The 23,162-nt window shown below is 37.2% G+C and overlaps 6 protein-coding genes across 8 annotated transcripts; 2 read left to right on the forward strand and 4 right to left on the reverse strand.

Annotated features, from left to right (window-relative positions):
• Positions 1-151: 151 nt before the first annotated feature.
• LOC103832433 (serine/threonine-protein kinase BLUS1) lies at positions 152-5,739 on the reverse strand. 2 transcript variants are annotated; one of them, XM_009108440.3, is made up of 22 exons: positions 4,801-5,739; positions 4,462-4,647; positions 4,132-4,386; positions 3,932-4,056; positions 3,814-3,858; positions 3,642-3,723; positions 3,500-3,568; positions 3,236-3,406; positions 3,081-3,146; positions 2,921-2,989; positions 2,736-2,834; positions 2,534-2,601; positions 1,999-2,202; positions 1,684-1,781; positions 1,507-1,601; positions 1,360-1,401; positions 1,127-1,258; positions 1,002-1,050; positions 855-919; positions 697-758; positions 541-592; positions 152-449 (listed from the first exon to the last, which is right to left on the reverse strand). In XM_009108440.3, the coding sequence occupies exons 2-22, from the start codon at positions 4,618-4,620 to the stop codon at positions 444-446; spliced, it is 2,013 nt and encodes a 670-aa protein (XP_009106688.1). In that variant the 5' UTR covers positions 4,621-4,647; positions 4,801-5,739; the 3' UTR covers positions 152-443. The 2 variants fall into 2 exon arrangements, with proteins under 2 accessions (XP_009106688.1, XP_009106687.1); XM_009108439.3 differs by having other exon boundaries at positions 1,342-1,401.
• Positions 5,740-6,032: 293 nt separating this feature from the next.
• LOC103832435 lies at positions 6,033-7,101 on the forward strand. Of its 2 annotated transcripts, none has more exons than XM_009108442.3 (2): positions 6,033-6,291; positions 6,553-7,101. In XM_009108442.3, the coding sequence occupies exon 2, from the start codon at positions 6,594-6,596 to the stop codon at positions 6,876-6,878; it is 285 nt and encodes a 94-aa protein (XP_009106690.1). In that variant the 5' UTR covers positions 6,033-6,291; positions 6,553-6,593; the 3' UTR covers positions 6,879-7,101. The 2 variants fall into 2 exon arrangements, with proteins under 2 accessions (XP_009106690.1, XP_033131699.1); XM_033275808.1 differs by lacking the exon at positions 6,033-6,291 and adding an exon at positions 6,313-6,443.
• LOC103832434 (wall-associated receptor kinase-like 22) lies at positions 6,970-9,614 on the reverse strand. Its single transcript, XM_009108441.3, has 3 exons — positions 8,632-9,614; positions 8,414-8,536; positions 6,970-8,340 (listed from the first exon to the last, which is right to left on the reverse strand). The coding sequence occupies exons 1-3, from the start codon at positions 9,557-9,559 to the stop codon at positions 7,133-7,135; spliced, it is 2,259 nt and encodes a 752-aa protein (XP_009106689.1). The 5' UTR covers positions 9,560-9,614; the 3' UTR covers positions 6,970-7,132.
• Positions 9,615-9,809: 195 nt separating this feature from the next.
• On the reverse strand, positions 9,810-14,310 carry LOC103832436 (wall-associated receptor kinase-like 10). The gene is made up of 3 exons (XM_009108443.3): positions 12,296-14,310; positions 11,327-11,458; positions 9,810-11,232 (listed from the first exon to the last, which is right to left on the reverse strand). The coding sequence occupies exons 1-3, from the start codon at positions 13,389-13,391 to the stop codon at positions 9,998-10,000; spliced, it is 2,463 nt and encodes an 820-aa protein (XP_009106691.2). The 5' UTR covers positions 13,392-14,310; the 3' UTR covers positions 9,810-9,997.
• A 254-nt stretch (positions 14,311-14,564) lies between these two features.
• On the forward strand, positions 14,565-19,565 carry LOC103832438 (nudix hydrolase 3). The gene is made up of 21 exons (XM_009108445.2): positions 14,565-14,952; positions 15,162-15,341; positions 15,417-15,494; positions 15,624-15,720; positions 15,818-15,948; positions 16,135-16,216; positions 16,297-16,383; positions 16,488-16,594; positions 16,770-16,941; positions 17,024-17,256; positions 17,357-17,438; positions 17,577-17,642; positions 17,783-17,860; positions 17,959-18,054; positions 18,140-18,246; positions 18,324-18,492; positions 18,595-18,678; positions 18,821-18,915; positions 18,986-19,076; positions 19,163-19,309; positions 19,410-19,565. The coding sequence occupies exons 1-21, from the start codon at positions 14,888-14,890 to the stop codon at positions 19,461-19,463; spliced, it is 2,301 nt and encodes a 766-aa protein (XP_009106693.1). The 5' UTR covers positions 14,565-14,887; the 3' UTR covers positions 19,464-19,565.
• On the reverse strand, positions 19,559-22,783 carry LOC103832437 (AP2-like ethylene-responsive transcription factor At1g79700). The gene is made up of 8 exons (XM_009108444.3): positions 22,387-22,783; positions 22,206-22,288; positions 21,970-21,978; positions 21,650-21,738; positions 21,295-21,368; positions 21,169-21,219; positions 20,951-21,027; positions 19,559-19,986 (listed from the first exon to the last, which is right to left on the reverse strand). Exons 1-8 carry the CDS (start codon positions 22,551-22,553, stop codon positions 19,610-19,612), a joined length of 927 nt encoding a protein of 308 aa, XP_009106692.1. The 5' UTR covers positions 22,554-22,783; the 3' UTR covers positions 19,559-19,609.
• Positions 22,784-23,162: the final 379 nt, after the last annotated feature.

Below are 23,162 nucleotides of genomic sequence, written 5' to 3' on the forward strand. Positions count from 1 at the left end.
GTGTTGTTGGCCTATGCAAACACCGACGGTCGACAAGTCTTAGTTGTCCCATTGAGCTGGTGAGAGAGAGAGAGATGCATTCATTTACACTCATCCAATACATACTTTTACATTCGTTTATTATTAATCTCTTTAAATCTAATTCATCATATATTACGAAGATGCTTCTCCATTACTCTTTTCGTATCAAGTATTACACAAATCATTATGTAACCATGGTTATAAAATAGCTACCATGGTACATATACTACATATTCCTTACCTAAAATAGCACAAAGAGATAGTTGGGAGTGAAGTACGTATGAATCAAATTACAAAACAAACTGAAAAGCAAATCTTGCCTTCGTTAGATGTATTATATCTTATTGAAATACTTATTGCTGAGGATGATACACACTTCTTATACTTAGCCACACATCTTCTTTCTCAGGTTTCTTAGGAAATCAAACCTGTGAGAAGTTTGAACAGGGAAGTATGAACTTTAATGGTTATAAAATCATATAGTTGAGCTGAAAACATTATGGACATGATGCTACTTACTTGGGCATGTTCGGTTTTGTACTTCTGAAGCTCTTCTTCTGCACAAATGAGCCTTATGGACACACACAAACAGAAAAAAAAAATATATTTAGGAATCTAAACTACAACCTGAGAAATAAGTATTTCAAAAAAGAGGAGATTGTCAAAGTTACTTACCTCCATTGCAGGTCGGTTATGTCGTGGAGCAACTCTTTCTCTCTTTCGTGTGCTGCTTCAAGCTGGGATTCAAAAGAAGAACAATCCTTTTGATATCCAATTTTGTGGGAGGAATATGATTCAGTAATTTTTACTTTTTTTTTATGACGGTTACATACCATTGATTTCTCAGTAGGAGCTCCACTAGGTTGGTGTAAGCCTCCTGGTTCACCTGAACGTACGTCTACATCGGCGAAATCAAAGAAATCAAATCCAGTGGCAGTAAAATGTAAAAATCTGAAGGATGAATGGAGACAGAAACTAACCTGTCAGTTCTCTGTAGGAGAGTACTTTCATCATATGCAGAATGTTCTCCTGTTTTTTTGGAGGATGTGAACTATGAAATAATTTTTTTCATCTTTAAAAGATATAAAGAAAGCAAAAGGCATACTCTTTCCAATATATTGGTTTGCAGAACTGGATACACCAGCGGGTAAACGTATGAGCTGGTTAGATTTGGTAAAGCGACATCAGATCCTGAAACAGAGGGAGGTAGAGAAGCAGCAGAATGTTGGCTGAGCACCTACATAACCACAAAAATGTTTTTTTTTACTCTTGAATGATGATAGACATTGATTATTTGTGTATGCAGCTGATAAGGCTGACCTCAATACTATTACCAACCTGCATGCTGTGACTCTTTTGCAAGATTGGAGATGGAACTACCTGATAAAGAGAAAGCGAATATGAATATGAATACAAATAAAAAAACGTGAGAGAACAAACAAATAAACCGTTTTCCCCTCTTAAAACCATGAAAATGGTGATTACCTTGTCGATGTCGAGATTTTCAGAAGTTACTTTAAAACGTCCTCTTTGCTGCACAACTGGCGGCTTTGATTTGTCGTCAGATTCATCTAGGCTCGCTGACATAGATACACCATTTAATTAATTAGAAAGAGCATTGATCCACATGGATGTTTAAATTTGATTCGAATATATACTTACCTGCTGCTTTGGGTGGTTTAACAGCCATCTCCGTTGGTGCTTCATCTCCTCCCACTGTAGGATGTGCCCCATTTTGAAGATGATCTTGGGTTTTATCACTGGGAGTTGACATATTAGCATAAAATTGAATCCCACATACAGAGTACATGTATAGTCAGTGAATATGAACGTTGAAGTCAGTTTTTTTTAGTCTAGAATCAAAGAAAATAGAACCTCAGGTTTTGAAAGACTGAGGCAGGTAACGGTTAAACAATAAGACTTAAAATATGAGCCAAACAAAGGTCTTACAAAAGCAGTTCATGTTAAAGGACTAACCTCTCTCCCTTATTGACACAATTGCCTGCTGGAATCTCTGTTGGCTGATTGGTAGCGACAGATGTGGAATCCATTGATTTCCCATTGCTTGCATGCGTACTTGCAACAGTTGTATTATTTAAAGATAGATCCTCATGATGGGGAGATGAATATACGTAGTTATCATAACTGGGGCTGGCAAGACTTTCATCATCAGATTTATCCCTGGTCAACCAAAATATTGTTTGTTCAGTTTTTTTTTTTTTTTGTCACTAAAATACTTCATTAATGAAAAAGGGGCCCGGCCCAAAAACAAACAAAGTTAGCCCATTAAGGGAGACAATACAGAGTTGCGAAGAGTTGCTTTTGCTAGAGAATCTGAAAGGGAATTTTTTGATCGTGCAATATGAGAAAAGGATAGAGAGGTGAATCCAGATGAGATTGATCGTATATCATTGTTTGTTCAGTTTATACACCTTTACTCAGTTTTAGATAAGTAGACAACAAAATGAAAATTCCAAATAGAGAACAACAGAGCTAAAATTAGGAGATAAACCTTGCGATACTTAGAGTTCGGTGAATCAGGGGTTGGAGATGCTTATTTGCCAGTTGACCAATATCCTCCTGCAGAGATTAAGTAATAAATAACCCTTAAACATCAACAAAATAACAAACTTGGATAGAAAAAGGAAACATTTGGAGAATATCTAGAGATATGTACTCTAGAAAACTGAGAAATATTTCTACAAGACACCCACCTGAGTCTCCGGTTGCATATCATGTGTATCTAGAGCCTGCAACGAAGTTGTACTTTCAGATAAACTGCTCTCCGAGAAGCCACAATCTATGTCCTGGATCTGGTGGAAATAAGAACATCATAATATGAACTTATACCAATGAAGCACGGCTACTTTTTATGGGCTAGAGGAGAGCAAACTTATACCAAGGAAGCTTGGGCTTTCATGTCATCGAGATTGAAATTCCACCCGCTGATACCTCTCTTATATTCATTCTGCATGTTACTATGACAATAGGTTAAAGGCCAAATACTCCGAAAAAGATTTAAACATTGATGGAGAAAGCCAAAACTGGAAAACACAAACCTGGGACAGTTCCTCCTTCTCTCCATCTGCCATTTTCTCTTGTGCAAGCATATCTTCTTCCTTTTTCTGAGCATATACCCATCAGTTATTTCATAAGATGATGATTGATAATATTGAACAACTAAGGGGTGTCTACTTAGTTCTACATATTCAACCTTTATTGCCTGAACACGATTAACAAGATCTGGTAACCCATCCAGAAGTTTTCGAGCAATGTAATCACTTGACCTTGCTTGCTTGAAAAAGGAATGCTTTAACAATTTTTTCGCAGATGGGCGTTTAGAAGGGTCTTTGACTAGACAGCTGGCAATCATCTGCTTGAAAGACTGAAAAAGAGGCAAAATTGAGATGATAATAAGCAAAAAAAAATAAAAAATCTGACCAGGATGTAAAGTATTGACTGAAACCAAAGAGTATACCCTTGAAAACTTCCTGTCTCTTTCGTAATCCAGCCCTGGTGGTGCGTTTTGCAAGGTCATAAGCAGGACCTGAAACCATACTTATTTTAGAATTGAGCCAAATATTTTGGAGCTGGATTCCGTATATGAAAAGGCTATGAACCTTCATTGGTGGATACTTAGAGAAAGGAGCGTGTCCATGTGCAAGCTCTAGCCCAGTTATACCAAACGACCAAATATCAGCCCTGAAGATAGATGTACCAAATAAGAAATACTATATACTCCTCTAGTAAACACAAATGATATATAAACTTCGAACAGGAGGCTAAACATACTTGAAGTCATAGCCATGTAACTGCTCCATGACTTCAGGTGCCATCCTGTGAAAAAACAACATAAGTACTAACTTCAAACTATTGAGGCGGAGAGTAGTTATCACCAGCGTTCACTAACCAGCAAGGCGTTCCAACAAACGTGTTCCTCGTCCGTTGCCTATCACCTGAATCAAAGAGACAAGCAGATACACCAAAGTCACCCAGCTTGATTGCACCACGAGCACCAAGCAGAATATTCCCCGCCTGAAACAAACGATAGTCAAATATGAAGCCAATCCATTTGAGAATGAACAAGAGGACACGTCGTGAATAACTGACTTTGACATCACGATGAATGTGACCATGCTGATGGAGATAGTCTAATCCCTTCAAGGCCTCACGGAGCATAGTGGCGATAATAACTTCCTCAAAGCCATCAGGATAAGCAGCTTTAAGAATGTGAAGGCAAGAGCCACCAGACATGTAAGGCATGACAACCCACAGATTGTGGTCACTAACGAAAGAGCAATGCGATTTCAACACATTGGGATGATCAACGAGCATCATCGTCTGCGCTTCACAAGATATATTGTTCTGCCAACAAATGAAATAATTAGCTTTAGCCAAAACCACAAAGAATACTCAATCGAAGAGAATCAAATCAATCACCAGGTCGCAGTTATCTCGTTCGAAATCGAGAATCTTAATAGCAACGACTTCGTCGAAAGGGATGCACAAGGCGCGATGCACTAGAGCACTGCAGCCTTGGCCGATGACCTCGTAGATGGTGTAGTGCTCTGGCCCTATCGGATACTTCTTCTTCTCCATTGTGTGATCTCTTGCGTCAAAACGATTCTGGAATCACAGATTCACAAAGAGATTGTACGGTCAAAACTCAAACGCAGCTGGCGAAAGTAGCTTAAGAGTAAATTAATCTACCGAATAGATGTATTTAGGGAAACAAATGAGATTCGAAAACGTAATCTCGAAGGAGAATTAAATCGTTACCGGGAAAATCACGGCATTGATTAGTGAGGAGTGAGAGAAAAGGAAAGATATAGATCTCGTGCTGATGATGATGATGAACCTCTTTTTTTTTCTTCGTTGGATTTTCTATCGAAAATTTTCTCGAGAAAAAATATTGAAGCGAGAGAAAGAGAGAGAGTGAGAATCGGATCGCCACTCGAAATGGGAGAGAAAGCTTTTTGTAGGGTTTGGTGGTGAATATTGGAATCCCGCCACTTTAGGTTCTCTTTCTCCCTTCTTCCTTCAAATTTCCTTTTTTGTAAATTCAATATTAAAAAAACAATATTATCCAGCTAAAAAATGACTAACCGTCTAATGTTTCATTTTAATAGCCGGTTAAATCACTGATTTTCTCCTGAACCAAATGAAACCGAGACGGTACTTCTGGATATTTTTCTTTTTGAGCCATCAATTTGTCTAAACCAAACGAAACCGGTTTTTGCCTATGCTACTAGAACTAGACTAGAGAGTAGTAGTATCTTAATGGTTTCAACTTTTAATCTCGGAAAATCCGTGAAATTGTGATAAAATATCTATTGCACTTTTGTGTTTATACCTTCAAGAATTACGTGATCATACTTTGCATCTCTGCTCACATAAATTACCATTTCAACTACCATATGTCAAGTTGGACGTATCTAAAACAATTTTTTTCCTTGTCAATATGTAAATTTACAATGCCATTAACGTAATAAACCGTATATACTGTATCTTTATTCTTTAGCAAGGCCCATAAGTCCATGAATGAATTGATACTCACAACATATAGATAGCGGGGACCATATAAAGAGAAACTCGAAATTTATGATTAGCAACAAAATCGACGAGGATCATAAACTCATAAGCGCGCGAGCAAATATACAGCCCATTAATAGCCCAATAAGACTTCACCACAAGGACCCACCCACTTTACTAATGACATTAATTAGCCTAACTCTAAACAAATCTTACAAGTAGGATTTATCGATTTCTTTGTCGGGATTTAGCAATCAATTTCAGAATGCATTGACATTTTTGAATCACCAGTATACAATATCTATAGACATTATAAATGTAAGTATTGAATAGTGTCATGTAATGTCGGTCGAAAACGTAAAAGCCAGCTAGAATATAACAACCACCCCCACATGTTGAGAGCATTAATACAAGTCCACAAGTGAGTGGAATATAACTCGATTCCATCATAACACAACCTAACACGCTGTCTCCTTTTTCTAATAAATTTCCTTAATTGTCGGTATTTGTAACGGACTATGTTCTTTTGAGCTCTTGACATACCGCGTTTACCGGCCAATCGTCTCTTACTCTAGAGGCCTAACTCGACGAAGGCGAGATCTACAGTTTTGACAACGCCACGGTGACGAAGATAAAGCTTCTGCTATTTGGGAAGCTAAAGGAGGAGTTTTTTTTCTCTTTCCATTGTCGAGGGAGGGAGCTGTAATCAGCTCTTCTTCATCTCCAGATCTCGAATCGGTTTGTAATTTTGATCTGTTTTCGTGATTTATTTACAAAACTTTGAGCTTTCTTCAGATTCAATCATCTATATCGTTTAGTATTGGAGATTTTCGTTATAGATTGATGGACTTAAGATTGGGTAATGAAAATGATTTTGAGTTTTAGCAATGGTAAGAAGAAGCTGTGTTAATGGTTTATGAACTAAGGTTTCACACTTTTAATGGTTGAAATTTTTTTTATTGGTTTTCCATTTGAACTCAAACACATTTGTCATTTCAGGTTGGTGCTTAAGCTAGAAGGATCAGTTTTTTATTGAAGCGATGGTTGTTGATGGGATTGTGTCATCACCACTACGTAGGCCACACGTGCTAAAGAAGCAATGGGAGGACTTGGGTAGCTTCTCTACTGTTTTCCGGAGGCATCGCTTCCTTTTAACCGCTATGATCCTTTTGGCCTTCCTCTGCACCATCTACATCTACTTTGCCGTCACTTTAGGCGCTAGGCACTTGTCGTGTTCGGATATGACCGGGAAAGAGAAGGCAATCTGTCAAATGGGACACGTCCATGCCAGTTTCTCTAAAGGGAGGAAACTGAAATTCTTTTGAAGAGTGTCAGCCAAAGCTGATACGCATTATTATAATGCAAATGTGTCTGTAACAACAATAGCCTAAAGAAATGGCTTGTGTGTTGATCATAAATGTAAACTTTTTGTATTGTATTATTTGATTGTGTCGGAAGATGATTCCACAAAAACATTGTATAAATGAATCTTTGTAATGGAATGTAATGCTGAAAAGATTATCACACAATTAAAACAACATTTTGGTAGATCTTTGCAGTCTTTGTCAGATTCCATCAATCACCATGTTTGGTGAGGAGCCAGTGGTTCAACGTCTAACTTGGGAGATTGATCAAAGAGAGATGCTGGAGCAGTCATCTCCACGCTCCAAGAATCATCTATGTTGATTTCCATTTCCCTTTCTTCTTCTTCCTCTTGAAATGTTACCTCAAGATCTTCAGGTGAAGAAAAGATCCTCTCAAGCTCAATGGAAACCTCTCTCATGTTTGGCCGCTTCTTCCCTTTTAGGCTTAAGCACCTTCTCGCAAGTTTCGCCGCAGCCAACACTTGTTCCTGCTTGCACTCTTCTTTGATCCGAGAATCGACAATATCAAGAACCTTATTCTGTTTCATGGCCTCGTTGAAATGAGCTGCAAGCCCTCTGTTTTCTTCAGACCGCATAACAGAAAACGGCTTTTCTCCGGTTATAAGCTCAACCAAGACAACCCCGAAACTATAAACATCACTTTTATCCGTAAACTGGCTAGTCTGAAAGTACTCTGGATCCAAGTATCCGAAAGTACCTGCAACTAGAGTTGTCAAGTGTGTCTGATCTATGTTTATAGATCTCGAAGTACCAAAATCCGACACTTTGGCTCGATACTTCTCATCCAAAAGTATGTTTGTGGTCTTGATATCTCTGTGATAGACCGGAGTAGATGCAGCCGAGTGCAAGTATGCAAGTGCTCCTGCAATCTCCCCAGCGATCCGCAAACGCACTTCCCAAGTCATTATGTAATCATCAGAATCATCGTGCAGACGCTTGAATAAGTCTCCGTTTGGAATATGCTCATAAACCAAGATGGGAACTTCCGTCTCCAGACAACATCCCATGAGTTTCACGACATTCCTATGGTTAATCTGCGAGAGAACACTGACTTCATTGATGAACTCCTCGACTTTGTCTTCGTCCAAAACTTTGGATCTTTTCACAGCGACGATTCGTCCATCTACCAGCATTCCTTTGTAGACTGTACCTTGACCTCCCTGCCCAAGAACCCTGTTCTTGTTAAAGCTATCTGTCGCCTTCTCAAGCTCTTTCGCGGTGAATATTTTTGATGTCTCCACATTGCCTCCTTCTTGTGTAGTTAACTGTTGCTTCAACAACAAACCTCCATTATGTTTAAATAACTTCCTCTTCCGGATAATCTTTCTTCTCTTCTTGACGAACTTGATCAATCCCCATATCCCAAGAACCAAGAACAACAGCACCAAACCTAGAACAAGACCTGCACAATGACCCACAAAAAAAAAACATAAAGATCACTCTTTGATCTGAACACAAAAACTCAATTGACTCACCTTGTAACACAGGCTTGAACTTCCCTGTTTCCTTTGGCTCACACCTAAACGATCCAGGGACATTCACACAAGTCTGTTCTCCACAGCTGTTTCGTCCTTTTCTTTCCTCACATTCATCAATGTCTTAAACAACAATTACAAACAAAAAAAGAGAGAATCAAATCAACAGATGCGTTACTAAGTCACCACCACTGAAGCCAATGAGATGAAGATCTTACCAACACATCCACCTGGAAGATAAGGATTGCCTCTGTAACCAATATTATTGCAGTAACAGTTACTGTAACCAAACCCAGAGAAGTAACCGTACTCGCAAACACAGCTCGGTGCGCTCGTGTAGATCCCAGTTTCCGTCAAGTTCACACATCCCACTGGATCACTTAACCGAGAATCAAAGAACCATCCAAGCTCTACCACACTAAACCCATCACTATAAATCTCCTCCGCCTCCGTCACATTCGCCGGAGAGTAAGTCTCGTTCGTCAAGAACGCAACTTTACAGTCGTCCCCTCCACCGGAGCTTTCTAGGCCAACGCCGATCACTTGCGGTTTAACCGCCGTGATGACCGCCTGACAGCATCTGTAACCGCCGCAGATCTTGTCTGAACGACTCTTGTTCTTGTTGTTGTTCCCGTCGCAGCTCGATTCGCATCCTATGATCTGAGATTCGATGTTGGTAACCAACGCTCTGGCGTCGCAGCCTACGGAGACGAGACGGTTCGACTCCGTGATGAAAAAGGGGCTTCCTTTGCCGGTGAGGTTCAAAGCAGGAGGCTTTACGGCGGGTTGTTGAGAACAGCCGGAGGAAGTCACCGGAGATTTGATGTGGACGACGCCGTATGAAGTGTCGATGCTGTTTCGGAGAGTGATGGTTACTAGTTCTCTGTTGATCTTAGAAAGGAACGGAGCTAGGAGGTTACCGGAGGTGGTGGTGGTGTTACAGACAACCTTGTACCAGTCGTTGAGGTAACAGTGTTTCTGTCCGATGCCGAACGGGAAAGGAATAGAGATTCCTCCGCAGATTCTATTACAAGAAGTTGAAGAAGAGTTGATGTTTTGAGCTGTTGTTATCAAAGCAGGGCCATTGAAGATGAACAGAGTAAGGAGAGAGAGTGGAATACACAAGAAAAGTCTCTCTCTCTTCATTTTCGTTTTTGGTTTTCAGTTTTCTTTTTTTTCCGTAATGAATTTTGTATGAGAGCTAACAATCATTGAGCCGCTTCGCTGGATGAGAGTTTCATGGAAGCAAGCAAGCTATGCATAATATCTCACACAGGGAACAAATTGTCAAACGGTTACGGTGATGGGTTTAATCTTTATATTTTCTCTACTGATTAATGAATGTGGAAATAAAGTCAACTATGCCCAAAAAAGGAAATAAAGTCAACTACCAAAATACCAAACCAAAACACTGCGTATAAACCATCGCAAAGTTGATTATTTGCCTCGAAAGTTGAGAAACGAGATCCTTTATTACACAACTTGGGGACCTTAATAAAAAGTACATTCAGACTCACTCACACACAAGCATCAAAATAGAACATAAAAGGAAAGTAATGAGACTACGGTGGTGGTAGACGGCGTCTACCGAGTTTGATGAGGAAACAAAGGTTCAGTATCTGACAACGACGATGTAGCGACACTGTTTTGAGAAGCTGGAGCGGTGACAGCCACGTGAGTCCAAGAACTTTCCCCTATGTTAACTTCCACAACTCTTTTGTTTTTGTCTTCTTTGTCTTCGTCAACGTACTCATGCGACTGCATGTCTTCAGACGACCCACGGATTTTCTCTAATTCCATGGACACTTCTCTCATGCTTGGTCGTTTTTTCCTTTTCATGTTCAAACACGTCCTCGCAATATCCGCCGCTGCAGTGACTTGGTTCAGGTTGCAACCATCTCTGATTCGTGCATCGATAATGTCAAAGAGTTTGTCCTCTTTCATTGCAAGAGTGAAATAACTTGACAACGTCCTGTTTTCTTGAGACCGCAAGAAAGAAAACGGCTTTTCTCCGGTGATAAGCTCCACGAGGACCACGCCGAAGCTATAAACATCACTTTTGTCTGTGAACTGGCTAGACTGGAAGTACTCAGGATCCATATAGCCCGCCGTACCCGAAACCACTGTTGTTAAGTGGGTATGATCCACCGTTATCGATCTTGAAGTTCCAAAATCAGACACTTTGGCTCGATACTTCTCATCCAACATTATATTTGTAGACTTGACGTCTCGGTGATAGATTGGAAACGATGCAGACGAGTGCAAGTATGAGAGAGCTCCTGCAACATCTATAGCAATGCGGAGACGCAATTCCCAAGTAGCCATCATATTATCACCGAACTCATCATGAAGATGTTCGAAAAGGTTACCATTAGGAATAAACTCGTATACGAGAACTGGGACATGTGTCTCAAGGCAACATCCCAAGATTTTCACGATGTTCCTGTGGTTGATCTGCGAAAGGATGACAACTTCATTGATGAACTCTTCCAACTTGTCCTCGTCCACCACTTTAGATTTTTTCACTGCTACAATCCTACCATCGACAAGCATTCCTTTGTACACGGTACCTTGACCACCTTGTCCAAGTATTCTGTTAAGGCTAAAGTTCTCTGTTGCCTTTTCCAGCTCCTTTGAAGTAAACACTCTTGTCCTTTCGATGTTGCCTTGCGTTGAAGTTAGTTGTTGTTGCAATAATAAACCTCCATTACGTCTGAAAAACTTCTTCTTTTGGTTTAACCTTCTTTGCTTTCTAATAAATCTGTATGCCAAGTATATTCCAGCAACAAAGATCAATGACCCAAAACTCGAACCAACCCCTGCAAACACACACAAAAGAAAGAAAAGAAACATTGTATATATCGTTTTGGATATATAATAAAATAAATGTGGATCAAAATTTTACATGATTACCTATTGCAATTACTGGCCGTCGTTGATTTTCGTAAACACAATTATAGCCTCCCTGCAAATTGACACAAATTGAGTTTGTACAACGCACGGGATTTCCATTTTCGTCTTTTCCTTCTAGGCATTCATTAATATCTGGTTTAAAATATAATGAAACTGAAATCAAATGATGATCCCATAGCCTTTTTGTTTAGACAGCTTCACATAGGGGTGGGCATTTTACCCGAAATCCGAAGTGGCACCCGAACCCGATCCGAAAAACCCGAACCGAAATCCGAACCGAAGTAGCAAAATATCCGAACGGGTATTGAATTAGGAGAGATTGGATATCCGAACCCGAATGGGTAATATCCGAACCCGAATGGATATCCGAAAATAACCGAACATATGATAATTAACCTTATATTTATAGTTTACATCTTTCATTTTATATAAAATATTTATATTGATACTACACATACTTTAAATTCATATGATATACATACAATTACGTAGAAGATGATTTGTTATTCGCTTAAAATGCATGTCAAACTTTTTATTTCAGCAATTAACAAAAAATTACATCCAAAATTTAAAAACAATAACCAAATTAATGTCTTTTTAGTTTGAAAATGTTATGTCCAAATCTATTAACCATGCAATCTATTAAAAATAAAAAAATAGTTAAGTGAAAAGTTATATATTTAAATACAAGAAATTTTAGAAATGAAAATTTTCATTTTTTTTCTTCAAAATCTAAATATCCGAACCCGATCCGAAATAACCGAAACCGAACTTAAAATACCCGAACCCGACCCGAAGTACAGAAATACCCGAACGGGTTCTACACCTCTATACCGAAATACCCGAAAATCCAAAATACCCGATCCGAACCCGAACGGGTACCCGAACGCCCACCTCTAGCTTCACATATGTTTGCTTTCATCATAGAAGATTAGAATAGAAACATGAAGTTGTAACACAATCACTAACCTTTGCATCCGCCAACAACATATGGGTCGCCTCTGTAACCCTCAGTGCATTCACATATTCCATAGGTTGAAAAGCTAGAATAATTGTCGAATGTACAATTTATTCCATAAGTGATTGCAAATGGGTTTTGTCTTGCTTGTCTGTACTCTTTCTTAGTATGGCATCCCAGAGAGTCGAAAAAAGAAGGATTCGACGTACTGATGAGCCATACCAGCAAAACCGTAGCATGTCCTTTAGAATGAATCCTTTGAGCATCAGAACCATTTGACAAAAGGTAGTCCTCGTCTGTTAAGAAGGCAACTTTGCACCCTCCTGACGTTGTCGTGGTGCTATCTATTCTGACACCAACAATCTGTTGACGTCCACCAGGGATGTTTGCCGCACAGCATCCAATACCGCTGCACCTTTTTTCGTCCGCAGTGCTCCTTTTTCTACAATCCTCGGCGTCGGAGCTATAAGTTGTAATACACTCGTCTAGTGCAAGAAAATCTTGAGTAGGTGTACGGCTTTTTTTGCCGCTTCTAGAATTGCATCCCGCCACGACTGGTTCGACATTTGTTAACGATGCTGTGATGCCACAACCAGCCGCTATCAGTGTATTGCTTTGGTCAAAGTAAAAAGGGGTACCAGTCAAATTCAAAAGTGATTCAAGCTCTTCTTCTCCATCGCTTGAACATCCCTTTGAAGCTATTGAATGTTTTATACTAATTGAATATGGAGTAATCTTCACAACTTCCTTGTCTTTTTTTTTTTTTTTTGAAACTGAAAGAGAGGTATTAATGTGATCACATTTAATTTCGTACCATGAATTGAGATAGCAGCCCTCCCCGATTCCAAATGGGTGCGGGATGTCGATTTCTCCACACCGACTAGGACAAGTTGATCTGGAAACGGGGAGATCTGCAAGATTCAGCAAAAGTAGCAGAGGTAAGAGAATCCAAAGAAAAGAAGTTCTCATGTTTATGCTGCCTGTTCCTTTTTTTTCCTGAGTGTTTACTTGGTAAGACGCATAGACGGGTTTTCTAAGGTATATGCGAGGAGAAAGTTTGCGTTTACTTGGAAACAGCTTGGTCTTCCTTATCTCTTTCTCAATCATGATTATTGCTGGACCCCGTTTTGGGTTTCTATTTTTTTTTATCTGATTAAAAAAAAATTAAAATCGTACCAACTGTGGAACACCACGGTGGAGCCTGCAAACAGTGCACAAAATCCAAGTTCTCAACTCATGCCTTCTGTTACCGATTTTTAAAAAATTAGTGGAGTCCATTACACTTTTTCACCTAAGAAACCTTTTTATATCCTGCAATAATGCTGGCCTAAGGTGTAGATAATTCCAGACATCAACACACTTTTTTTTAATCAACACAAATGTAAAAGTCTCCGGAAAGAATCCAAAAGCATTTCTTCAAAAAAAAAAAAAAAAAAGAAATCCAAAAGTTTGAACACTACGTCTACAGCTTCCTTTAATTTGCATGTATTTGTTATCTTCTTAAGTAGGGATAACGACAATTCCTAATTTTTTTTTATTGTTCTTGTGGTGTTGTTTATTAGCAATAATGAACTTAGAAAAGTCGCAGATTGATCCAAAAAAAAAAAAAGTCGAAGCTTGTCTTAGCCGCCAGTATGCCTTTGATATCTGCGTGTAGCTGCGACTCTTCCGCAGAAAGCCGAGTGGTTGAACAAATATGAACGCTACTTAGATCACTCAAAATGTGATGAATGTGCATGTGTTGCGCTTGTATATATGGCTGCATGCTCGACTCTTTCAAATGAATTACAACATTTAAATTATATAATCCTTTCTGCAAAATTAATTGTTTTAAAGTGACGTACTAACAATTTATTTTTATACTAACAAATTTCCACAAGAAGAATTTTAAATAAAGTTTAAAACAATTCATCATATATAGTATATATTGTTTGTTTGATAAATATATTACTAAATAATCAAAATACAATAACCAAAATAATATTTTCATATTTTTTTGTATAACATTTATTATCATTTTTGGAAAATAATAGTAAATTATAAAAACATATATATATTTACAGTGGTACTTTTTGTTCATCAATGATTTTAAAATATGATACTATTATTAAATAATACTATTAATTTTATTTATATTTCAATTTAATTTATTTAGTTTTATTTTGCCCCCAATAAAACTAGAGAAAACTAAGTCCTTTGCTGGATCATATCATACTAATAAAGTACAGTCTTATAATGTAATGATTTGCATCATGACTTTATAATGTAATGTAATGATTTGATTTGCATCATGACTTTATAATGTAATGATTTGCATCATGTTAACATTATTAAATAATGTAATGATTTGCATCATGACTTTATAAACTCATATTGAAACTAATAAAGTTTTTTTTTTTTTTTGAAACACTATTGAAACTAATAAAGTAAAGTCTTATAAATAAATAAAACTAAGTCTTTCGCTTATTCTGCAAGTAAGCAAAGTACGTCACTCCTTTCATTTTTTGTATTTGACGGAGAGACTTCGTCTTGTATAAATAATTTAGGTAATGTGTTTATTTCATTACGGACAGTCACGAAGGAGATAGAGAGAGATAGAAGCTATGGTGGAAGAGCACTTCGACGTTCTGACCAATTCCGGAGAGAAGACCGGTGTGTCCAAACCCAGGCAAGTCTGCTTTTCCCTTTCTTTTTAGATAAAAAAAATACATAAATATATTTGTACTAGAAGTGATTTGGACCATTGCTAACGTTTACGTCTTTCCTTGGTAACAGTCTACGTCTTCTTTATGTTTTTTGTTTGGTTTGATGCTTCGTTGACCTGTTATCTAAAATCAAATTGTCTTTTTTGTCACACCGTGTCCTTCTTCATTATAGGTCAAAGGTTCACCAAGATGGAGATTACCATCGTGCAGTTAATGTCTGGATCTTTGTGGAGAGCACTCAAGAACTGGTTCTCCAACGCCGCTCTGATGATAAAGATTCTTGGCCTGGTCGATGGGACATCTCAAGTGCTGGTCATATCTCAGCTGGTGATCCATCCCTTATATCGGCACAGTAAGATAAATCTGATTCTTCATTGCCTTTATTTGAGGCCATTTTACTAAAGTTGTTGCCTAATTTTTTGTGTAGGCGAGAGCTGGAGGAAGAGCTAGGCATAAAACTCCCAAAGGATGCATTTGAAAAGTTATTCGTCTTTCTTCAAGAATGGTTTGTTTTTAAATTCAACTTTCTTATCTTATATGATGCTATGTTCTCTCTCTCTCTCTCTCTCTCTTTATATCTTTTGTCTCAGGTAGATATTCTTATGCTGTTTTTTTTTTGTGTGTGCTTTTACAGTGTCCTAAACGATGGAAAATTCATAAACAATGAGTTCAATGATGTGTATCTTGTTACAATTCTGCATCCAATCCCATTAGAAGCCTTCACTCTTCAAGTGAGATTTTTTTTCCTTTACAAGGTTTTAAGTTTTAGTGCTAATTAGGATTTTCAAGCTGCCTCACCATTTCGTTTTTTTTTCTTATATAAATTAGAAAGAGGAAGTCTCTGCTGTAAAATACATACATTATGAAGAATACAGAAACCTTCTGTCCAAGAAAGATCCTGCATATGTGCCTTATGATCTAAATGGATATGGAAAACTATTTCACATAATCAGACAGAGGTACACATAAACTCTTATTAGTCTTTCCTGAGTAATTTATTTTTTCGTTTCTGGTCATCTCTAATATATTCCATGATGTGTATTAACACCATCAAATGAGAAATTTGTGTGACATATCCATTTCTAAGCTAAAGGTTTAATATAGAAAGTTCTTATCTCACAAAATATTGTTTCTTCTTGCTGTAGGTGTCAAGTGAACACTGAGGCTCGTAGTTTATCTTTGCAGAAGCAACTTCAGAGATATTCTCCTGTCACCCTCGAAGCAAATGTATAAACTTGTCACATATATTACTATGATTTTTCTTGTTTCAAGTGTACCACAAAACTCATCTTTTCTTGACTATGCAGCTGACTGAACTCTCTGAGGCAGATCAGAAAGCGCTGGGTCTAATCTTGAAGGCTGCAAAAGTTATTGACGATATTTTCTATGAGCAGGTTTTGTTGATTTGTAGTTTGAACTTTCTGTTCTGTTTGTGAACATGAGATCTCATGGCTGAACTTAAAACTAAACTAGATAAGTTGTCTGTTATCCTAAACAGCTCTGGCACAGCAATCCAGCTCTAAGAGATTGGCTGAAGGAGCATGCAAATGCATCAGAACTGGACACATTAAAATGGAAATACTTCCTGATCAACAAAAGTCCATGGTGAGTCTCATTGAAATGGCTTTGTTACAACAAGGTGTCTGTTATTACAAGTTGCAAAAGATGTTGTTGTCATGAACATAATTCATTTAACATATTGTAATTGATGTGTTTACCTCATGACAATTAGGAGAGATCAGTACAAGAGATTGATGTTTAGTTTCACATAAAATTGTAGGTCGTCTTTGGATGAAAATGAACCATACTTGAGTACGGCTGATTCAGCTGCAAAGTTTCTTCCTGAAGCAACGAAACCTATTGATGGCTGGAAGGGTATTGAATATAGAGCAGCCTTTCCTTTGACTAAACCACCTGGTGGCAATTTCTATCCTCCGGATATGGATAAAATGGTACACACTATCACAATGTTTGATTTTTGTTTTCCATTTTTTTGTAACACATGGTAAGAAATGTGTTTTGAAAATCTTATAGGAGTTCACCTCATGGCTCAGTAGTCTCACGGAAGAGCAAAAGCGTGCTGCAACAGGATTTTTCAGTGTTATAAAAAGACGAAGTGAAGCTAACTTAGATGCTTCTCTATCTGACCATCTCTCTGACTCTAACTCCGATCTGTATAGTAGTCCCTATTCAGAGATATACCAACCTTTTCTCACAAAAGCTTCTGAACTTTTGCACAAAGCTGGAGACTTGGTCACTTCACAAAGGTAAAATGACATACAGTTTCTTGTCTTTACCATAATAAAAGATATTTTCCCATTCGGTTGGCTTTGTGTATTGAAGTAGTTTATAATGTTTTTCCATTAGTTTGAAGAAGCTGCTGCACAGTAAAGCTGAAGCCTTCCTTTCAAATGACTACTATGAGTCAGACATTGCATGGATGGACTTGGTACCTCTTCTTTGCCCATTCATGTTCATAGATAAAGTAGTGTTTAATAAGTCCGAAGAGGATTGTTCTCTAGCTATTTTATTATCAAGTCTGCAATTTGTTGGAGATTGATATTCACACCTCTATCAACTTCTGTAGGATTCAAAGTTGGATATTACCATTGGTCCATATGAGACATACGAAGATGAAATGTTTGGTTACAAGGTAAGAATCTCCATAAAAATTTCCCTTTGCAGTGATCTATGCCCTTGTACATTAATTTTCTTGACAATCAACTTCTTTAACCATCTGTATTTTATTCTTTGCATGATATCTCTCTCTAATATTATTTATTTTCATCACAGGCTTCATTTGAGGCCTTCATCGGCATCCGAGATGATAAAGCCACAGCTGATCTGAAACTCTTTGGTGACAATCTAAAGGTACATTCCTCTTTTTTCAGCTTCGATCAAATAATGCTCCATTTGCTTACATTTTCCATTTTCTCTGAGTTCAATGTTTCATTTTCACTTTCTGATAGCTATTGGAAGACAATCTCCCGCTTGACAGTGTATACAAGTCAAAAGATGTGTCTGCTGCTCCTATTCGGGTCATCCAGTTAATTTACAATTCCGGAGTAAGTATCCGAACATGATCCAAGAGAGGAGAGAAAAAGTAGCCTTGTCTTGTCTTTTATTTGACTTGTTCCTTGATTGTGACAGGATGTGAACGGTCCTCAGACTGTTGCCTTCAATTTACCCAATGATGAGAAAATCGTCAAAGAAAGAGGAACATCAATGGTTATGCTCAAAAACGTTCAAGAAGCAAAGTAATGTTCCCTTTTCTTCCTCCATGTTTTCATCTACAAACGCATTACTCTTTATTAAGCCTTTTTTGTTTTTCCAGGTTTGAACATATTCTAAAGCCTATAGCTGAAATCATCATCAGCAAGGAACAACGAGGATTTGTTGATTTCGATTCTTTCTTTACTCACACCATTTGCCATGAGTGTTGTCATGGTATTGGTCCGCATAGCATAACACTCCCTGATGGTCGAACCTCTTCAGTGAGAAAGGTTTTACTTCTTTTCTTAAAGAATCTTATGTACTAACCACAAAACAACTTGTACTTTAACAATTTCTGTGTCCCTTGTCTTTTCATTTGATTCAAATTAAAGGAACTACAAGATGTTTATTCTGCTGTGGAAGAAGCAAAGGCAGATATAGTTGGTCTTTGGGCACTAAAGTTTCTCATCACCAAGGTCTCTAATCATCTTTTACTAGTTAACGTAACTTGTCACTAAAGTTAAATTGTCTTTATCTTAGAGTCAAACTCTCTAGTATTCGTTGTCTACTCAACTGAATCACTGTTTCATGTTCTGTTTGTGTATGTGAAATCGATAGGGTCTGCTTTCCAAGAGTATGGAGGAGAGTATGTATGTATCTTTCCTAGCTGGATGCTTTCGATCCATCCGGTTTGGTCTCACAGAAGCTCATGGGTAATGCAATGGTATAAATAAATAATCTCTGCCTTGTACACTCCATCATAACTATCTCCTCTGGCTTCAGGAAAGGGCAAGCGTTGCAGTTCAACTGGTTATATGAGAAAGGAGCCTTTGTTTTCCACAAGGATTCTACATTCTCAGTTGATTTCACTAAGGTAACACCCATCTAAGTTCTTGTTGTCTTCCATGAGAACTCTCTGATTCTTTATATTCAAAATCTTAAGTTCTTCCGCATTTATAGATAGAAGATGCAGTTGAGAGTTTGAGCCGTGAGATACTCACAATCCAAGGAAGAGGTGACAAAAACGCAGCCACATTGCTTCTAAATAAGTACTGCACCATCACAGGGCCATTGAAAACCGCTCTGGAGAAGCTTGAGAGCGTTAAGGTAAAACAGTCTCTTAACAAGATAATAGTATTAATACATACAATCTGAGATTTGCTAATTCCACATGATGATTCACATATAAATAATCTGTGTGTTTTAGGTACCAGTGGATATATCTCCGACATTTCCATTAGCAAAAACGTTGTTGAACTAAGATCTTGTCTCATGCAATGTTTCAGTTTCAGTTTGTGTCTGTATTTGAAAGAATTATCTGACTGGTGTTGTGTTTTTATAATAAAGTTGGGTAACTTTACCGCCAAGAAATTATTTTTTGATGCATAATAACATAGTAACATACTATCAAGACCAATAATCAAACTCGTTACATAAACCAGGACTTATGAAAGAATTAAAACCACCGAAGATAACGTCTTCCTCCGTCGCCAACTTGCCGGAATCCTGACACTCGAAATACGTCTGGATGTCGTCGGGAAAGCTCCGGCGAGATTGAATAGCTTCTGGCGGCGTAGACGGTTCGGTGATAACCTCTGTTTTCGTAAAATTGTTATCATCCGACGAAGTTTGATCGTTTGGTGATTCTGGACTTGCGGCGGCGTTGGGTTTCTTTGTTGCCGGTAAGTCTAGATAACGGCTGACGTCGAAGTTGGTAACGGCGTTAAGTCCACGGTACTCTATTGCCGCTATGTCGTATGCTCTGGCGGCTTCTTCTTGCGTAGCTGCACGTGACCAGGGTTTAAAATGAACAAATCAAAACATTTGCGTATAGAGCGTAATTTGACATAACTTCTATCCCACTGATATAAATCACTTTTTATTAGTATTAAACTTTCCCGATATGCTAAGTATCTATCATGCATTTGCCTAATATAGTAATATATGCATGTTCTGTGACTGACTGCGATCCATAAGAGACTAAACATTTTCTTTTTATTTATTTATTTATTCGACCTCTACAACATTGAATAAAATAATTCAGAAATAATTGACATATTTTACTAGATTTTTTAAAAAATGTTACTAGATTTTTATTTATAAATATTATTGTTGAGGTTTTGATATATAACAACCCAAACAAAAAATGGACCTGCTCCAAGTGAATAAATTTGCCAATAAAGTTAGATGAGCAACTTGAAAAGTTAAAAAACAAAATAATAAATAGCTTGAGTAAGTAGATAGATGGGTTTGGTGATCTAGTTCCCAACCAACAAGATTTGATCTCTCTTAAAGGTTCATAGACAGTGAACCCGTATATCAAGCAAGTGCCCTCCCCCAACATACGTGTTTTTATACCTTAGATTTTCTTTGGATCAGATCTTTATCTTTCTATGAGATCTACCATGTGCTTGACTTAAATTTTTCTTGGAACTATTGACAAGAAAAAATGTCTCGGAGTTGTTTGTTTGACCACATGCATATGCATATCGTGACCTTCGTTCTTTCTATATCAGTTTTAATTCTATCAAATCTAGTTTCTCTGTATATATATATATATGAAAAATTATGTCATGGTCTAAGTACTTGTGTAGTAGTAGCCCACCTAAAGGATAACCAATACTAATCCCAAATTTTAGGACTTGAATCTGCTAAGATGAGTATTATAACTAAACCATGAATTTACAATTTTCATAAAATATTACTAGAAAAAGGAACATATAGTAAAGGATAAATGGGATTACATACCGTATGTTCCAAGGTATAAATATTTATTACCAAACACCCTTCCGATCCGAGCTTCCCATCTCCCATTATGGTGATGCCTGCAAGATTCATGCTTCAACAACTTTTGTATATACTATAATAATCTTTTGAAACTTATTTAACCGGCCATTATTCTTTTAATATTGGAGTAGTTAATCTAATATGACTATTTGATTATTTTATATTGAGCTTCTATTTACCTTGCAACGCCTCTGTATTTTGAAACACCACGAGAAAACCCACTACTTTTCCTACACCCAAATGATGATAGCAATTTAGTTATAAACCTATGTTTAATCAGTTTGACACAGTTGAGTGATTTTTACCTTCTCAAAGATCCTATGTACTCTTCCTTGGAGTGGGATTCCATTTCTTTGACGTCTTCTTCATAAGTAGACAACTAAAAATTTCACCAAAACATTCCAACTAATTTAAAATAACTAATGATAACATTTCAATGAATAAATAATTTAACATTAAGCCCTTTCTCAAAAAAAAAATAATAATAATTTAGTATTGCATTACAAGTACATGCATGTTTCTTCTTTTTTTCTGAACAACATACATGCATGTTTCTTGAGTTCTAAAAACTAGCAGGCGAGACATAAGTGACTTTTATTTTTAACTCCTAATTAGAATTTTGTTTTAAGAAAGTTAAAATGGGATTAGGAGAAAAATTACAGGGAAGTTCAAGAGTGTGTCTCTTCCCCAATACTTCAATGCCGCTAAGTCATAGGCACGTGCTGCTGCTTCTTCTTCGTCATATGCTCCTATCCATAAAACCATATTTCTTAATACGAGTATACAATAAGGTTCTTCTAAATAATTTTTCTATAATATATAAGGACAAATACGGATAGCGTTGGACCCAGAAAGAACAGCTAATAATTCATTCTTTAATTGATAACTACATCACACATGTATATGGAGACTTTTTTCATCACGTTGTCGACGAGTAATTAAAAAGAAAAAGTGATGGAAAAAAGAAGAAAAAATCTCACCTAGATAAACTGTACTTGATGAGTCAGCATTCATCATCCATTGCACATCACCATCATCAAAATACCCCAAAATTAGAAAAAGAAACAAAAAACAAAAATAAAATAAAATCAAGAATTGTGAATGAAGGACGAAGTCTGTTTCCGACATCATAGGAATCAAATCTAAGACCGTGAAACTAACTCTCCGTTAAGACATACGTATAATGATGTGTATGTGTGTAAGTATCGATACAAACCTTGACGTCCTTTCTTGGTCTGCGTCTCGTTCCAGCTGTTCTTATCCCACAAATGCGCTTCGTATCTCCCTGTCCATCTATGCCTACTCAATAGGAAATTTTGAAAATTATCAAATAAAGAAAATTACCAACAACAAAAGGGAAGATGTAGAACAACGTCGTCGTTTGAGGTTTATAGAACCTTGTCACGCCTCTGTGGGAGGAGCTGCGTTGCGGAGGAGCGTTTTGAGGCGGCGACTTCCGTTTGCGTTTGCATTTAAAGACCACGGGCGAGGCAGACGCAGTGGCTGTTTTATCGATAGTTTGGTCCTCAATGATCTTCTTGTTCCGTTGAGAGAGTTTTGCCATTACCGGTGAAAGAGAGGAATGAAAGAGCAGAGACAATTGTGTTAATGAGAAAGAAAGATAGTTGGAATGGTTGAGTATTTATATAAAGATTTCGTTTCTTTTTTAAAAATCAGCAATAATGCATAATTGATTTATATATGCTACCATTTTTATCATATTTTCTTAACTAAACTGATTATTAAACACCATAAAGAAATTCTCAAAATATAAATGAAATATTTCTTTAAGTTGATTATGACTTGCAAAAAAATATAACGCTTTGTCTTGTCATTATAATTAAGGTTTAACACGTGGAAGGATGTACTTAGCTAAAGGAAAGATTGGAGATTAGTAGGCAAGCAAAATTGGTTGCCTCAATATTTATCTCTTCCTGGTTGATCTACTTCTTGGTCGGCCCATGAGAGATGTGATGCCAATGAGCAAGAAACTTTGTTATATTTTTCATAAAATTTTAGAATATTTATTCAATTAAATATTTTTATATATTTACTTGTCATTCTTTAACACAAATATAGTCATGTATATTCTTGTCATTAGTAAAAATAAATGTAACACTTTTGAGAATAACATCTCATGCAAAAACACACACAAATATATTATAGAATTTTA

This window comes from Brassica rapa, chromosome A07, assembly GCF_000309985.2.
Source record: "Brassica rapa cultivar Chiifu-401-42 chromosome A07, CAAS_Brap_v3.01, whole genome shotgun sequence".
Taxonomy (NCBI): Eukaryota; Viridiplantae; Streptophyta; class Magnoliopsida; order Brassicales; family Brassicaceae; genus Brassica; species Brassica rapa.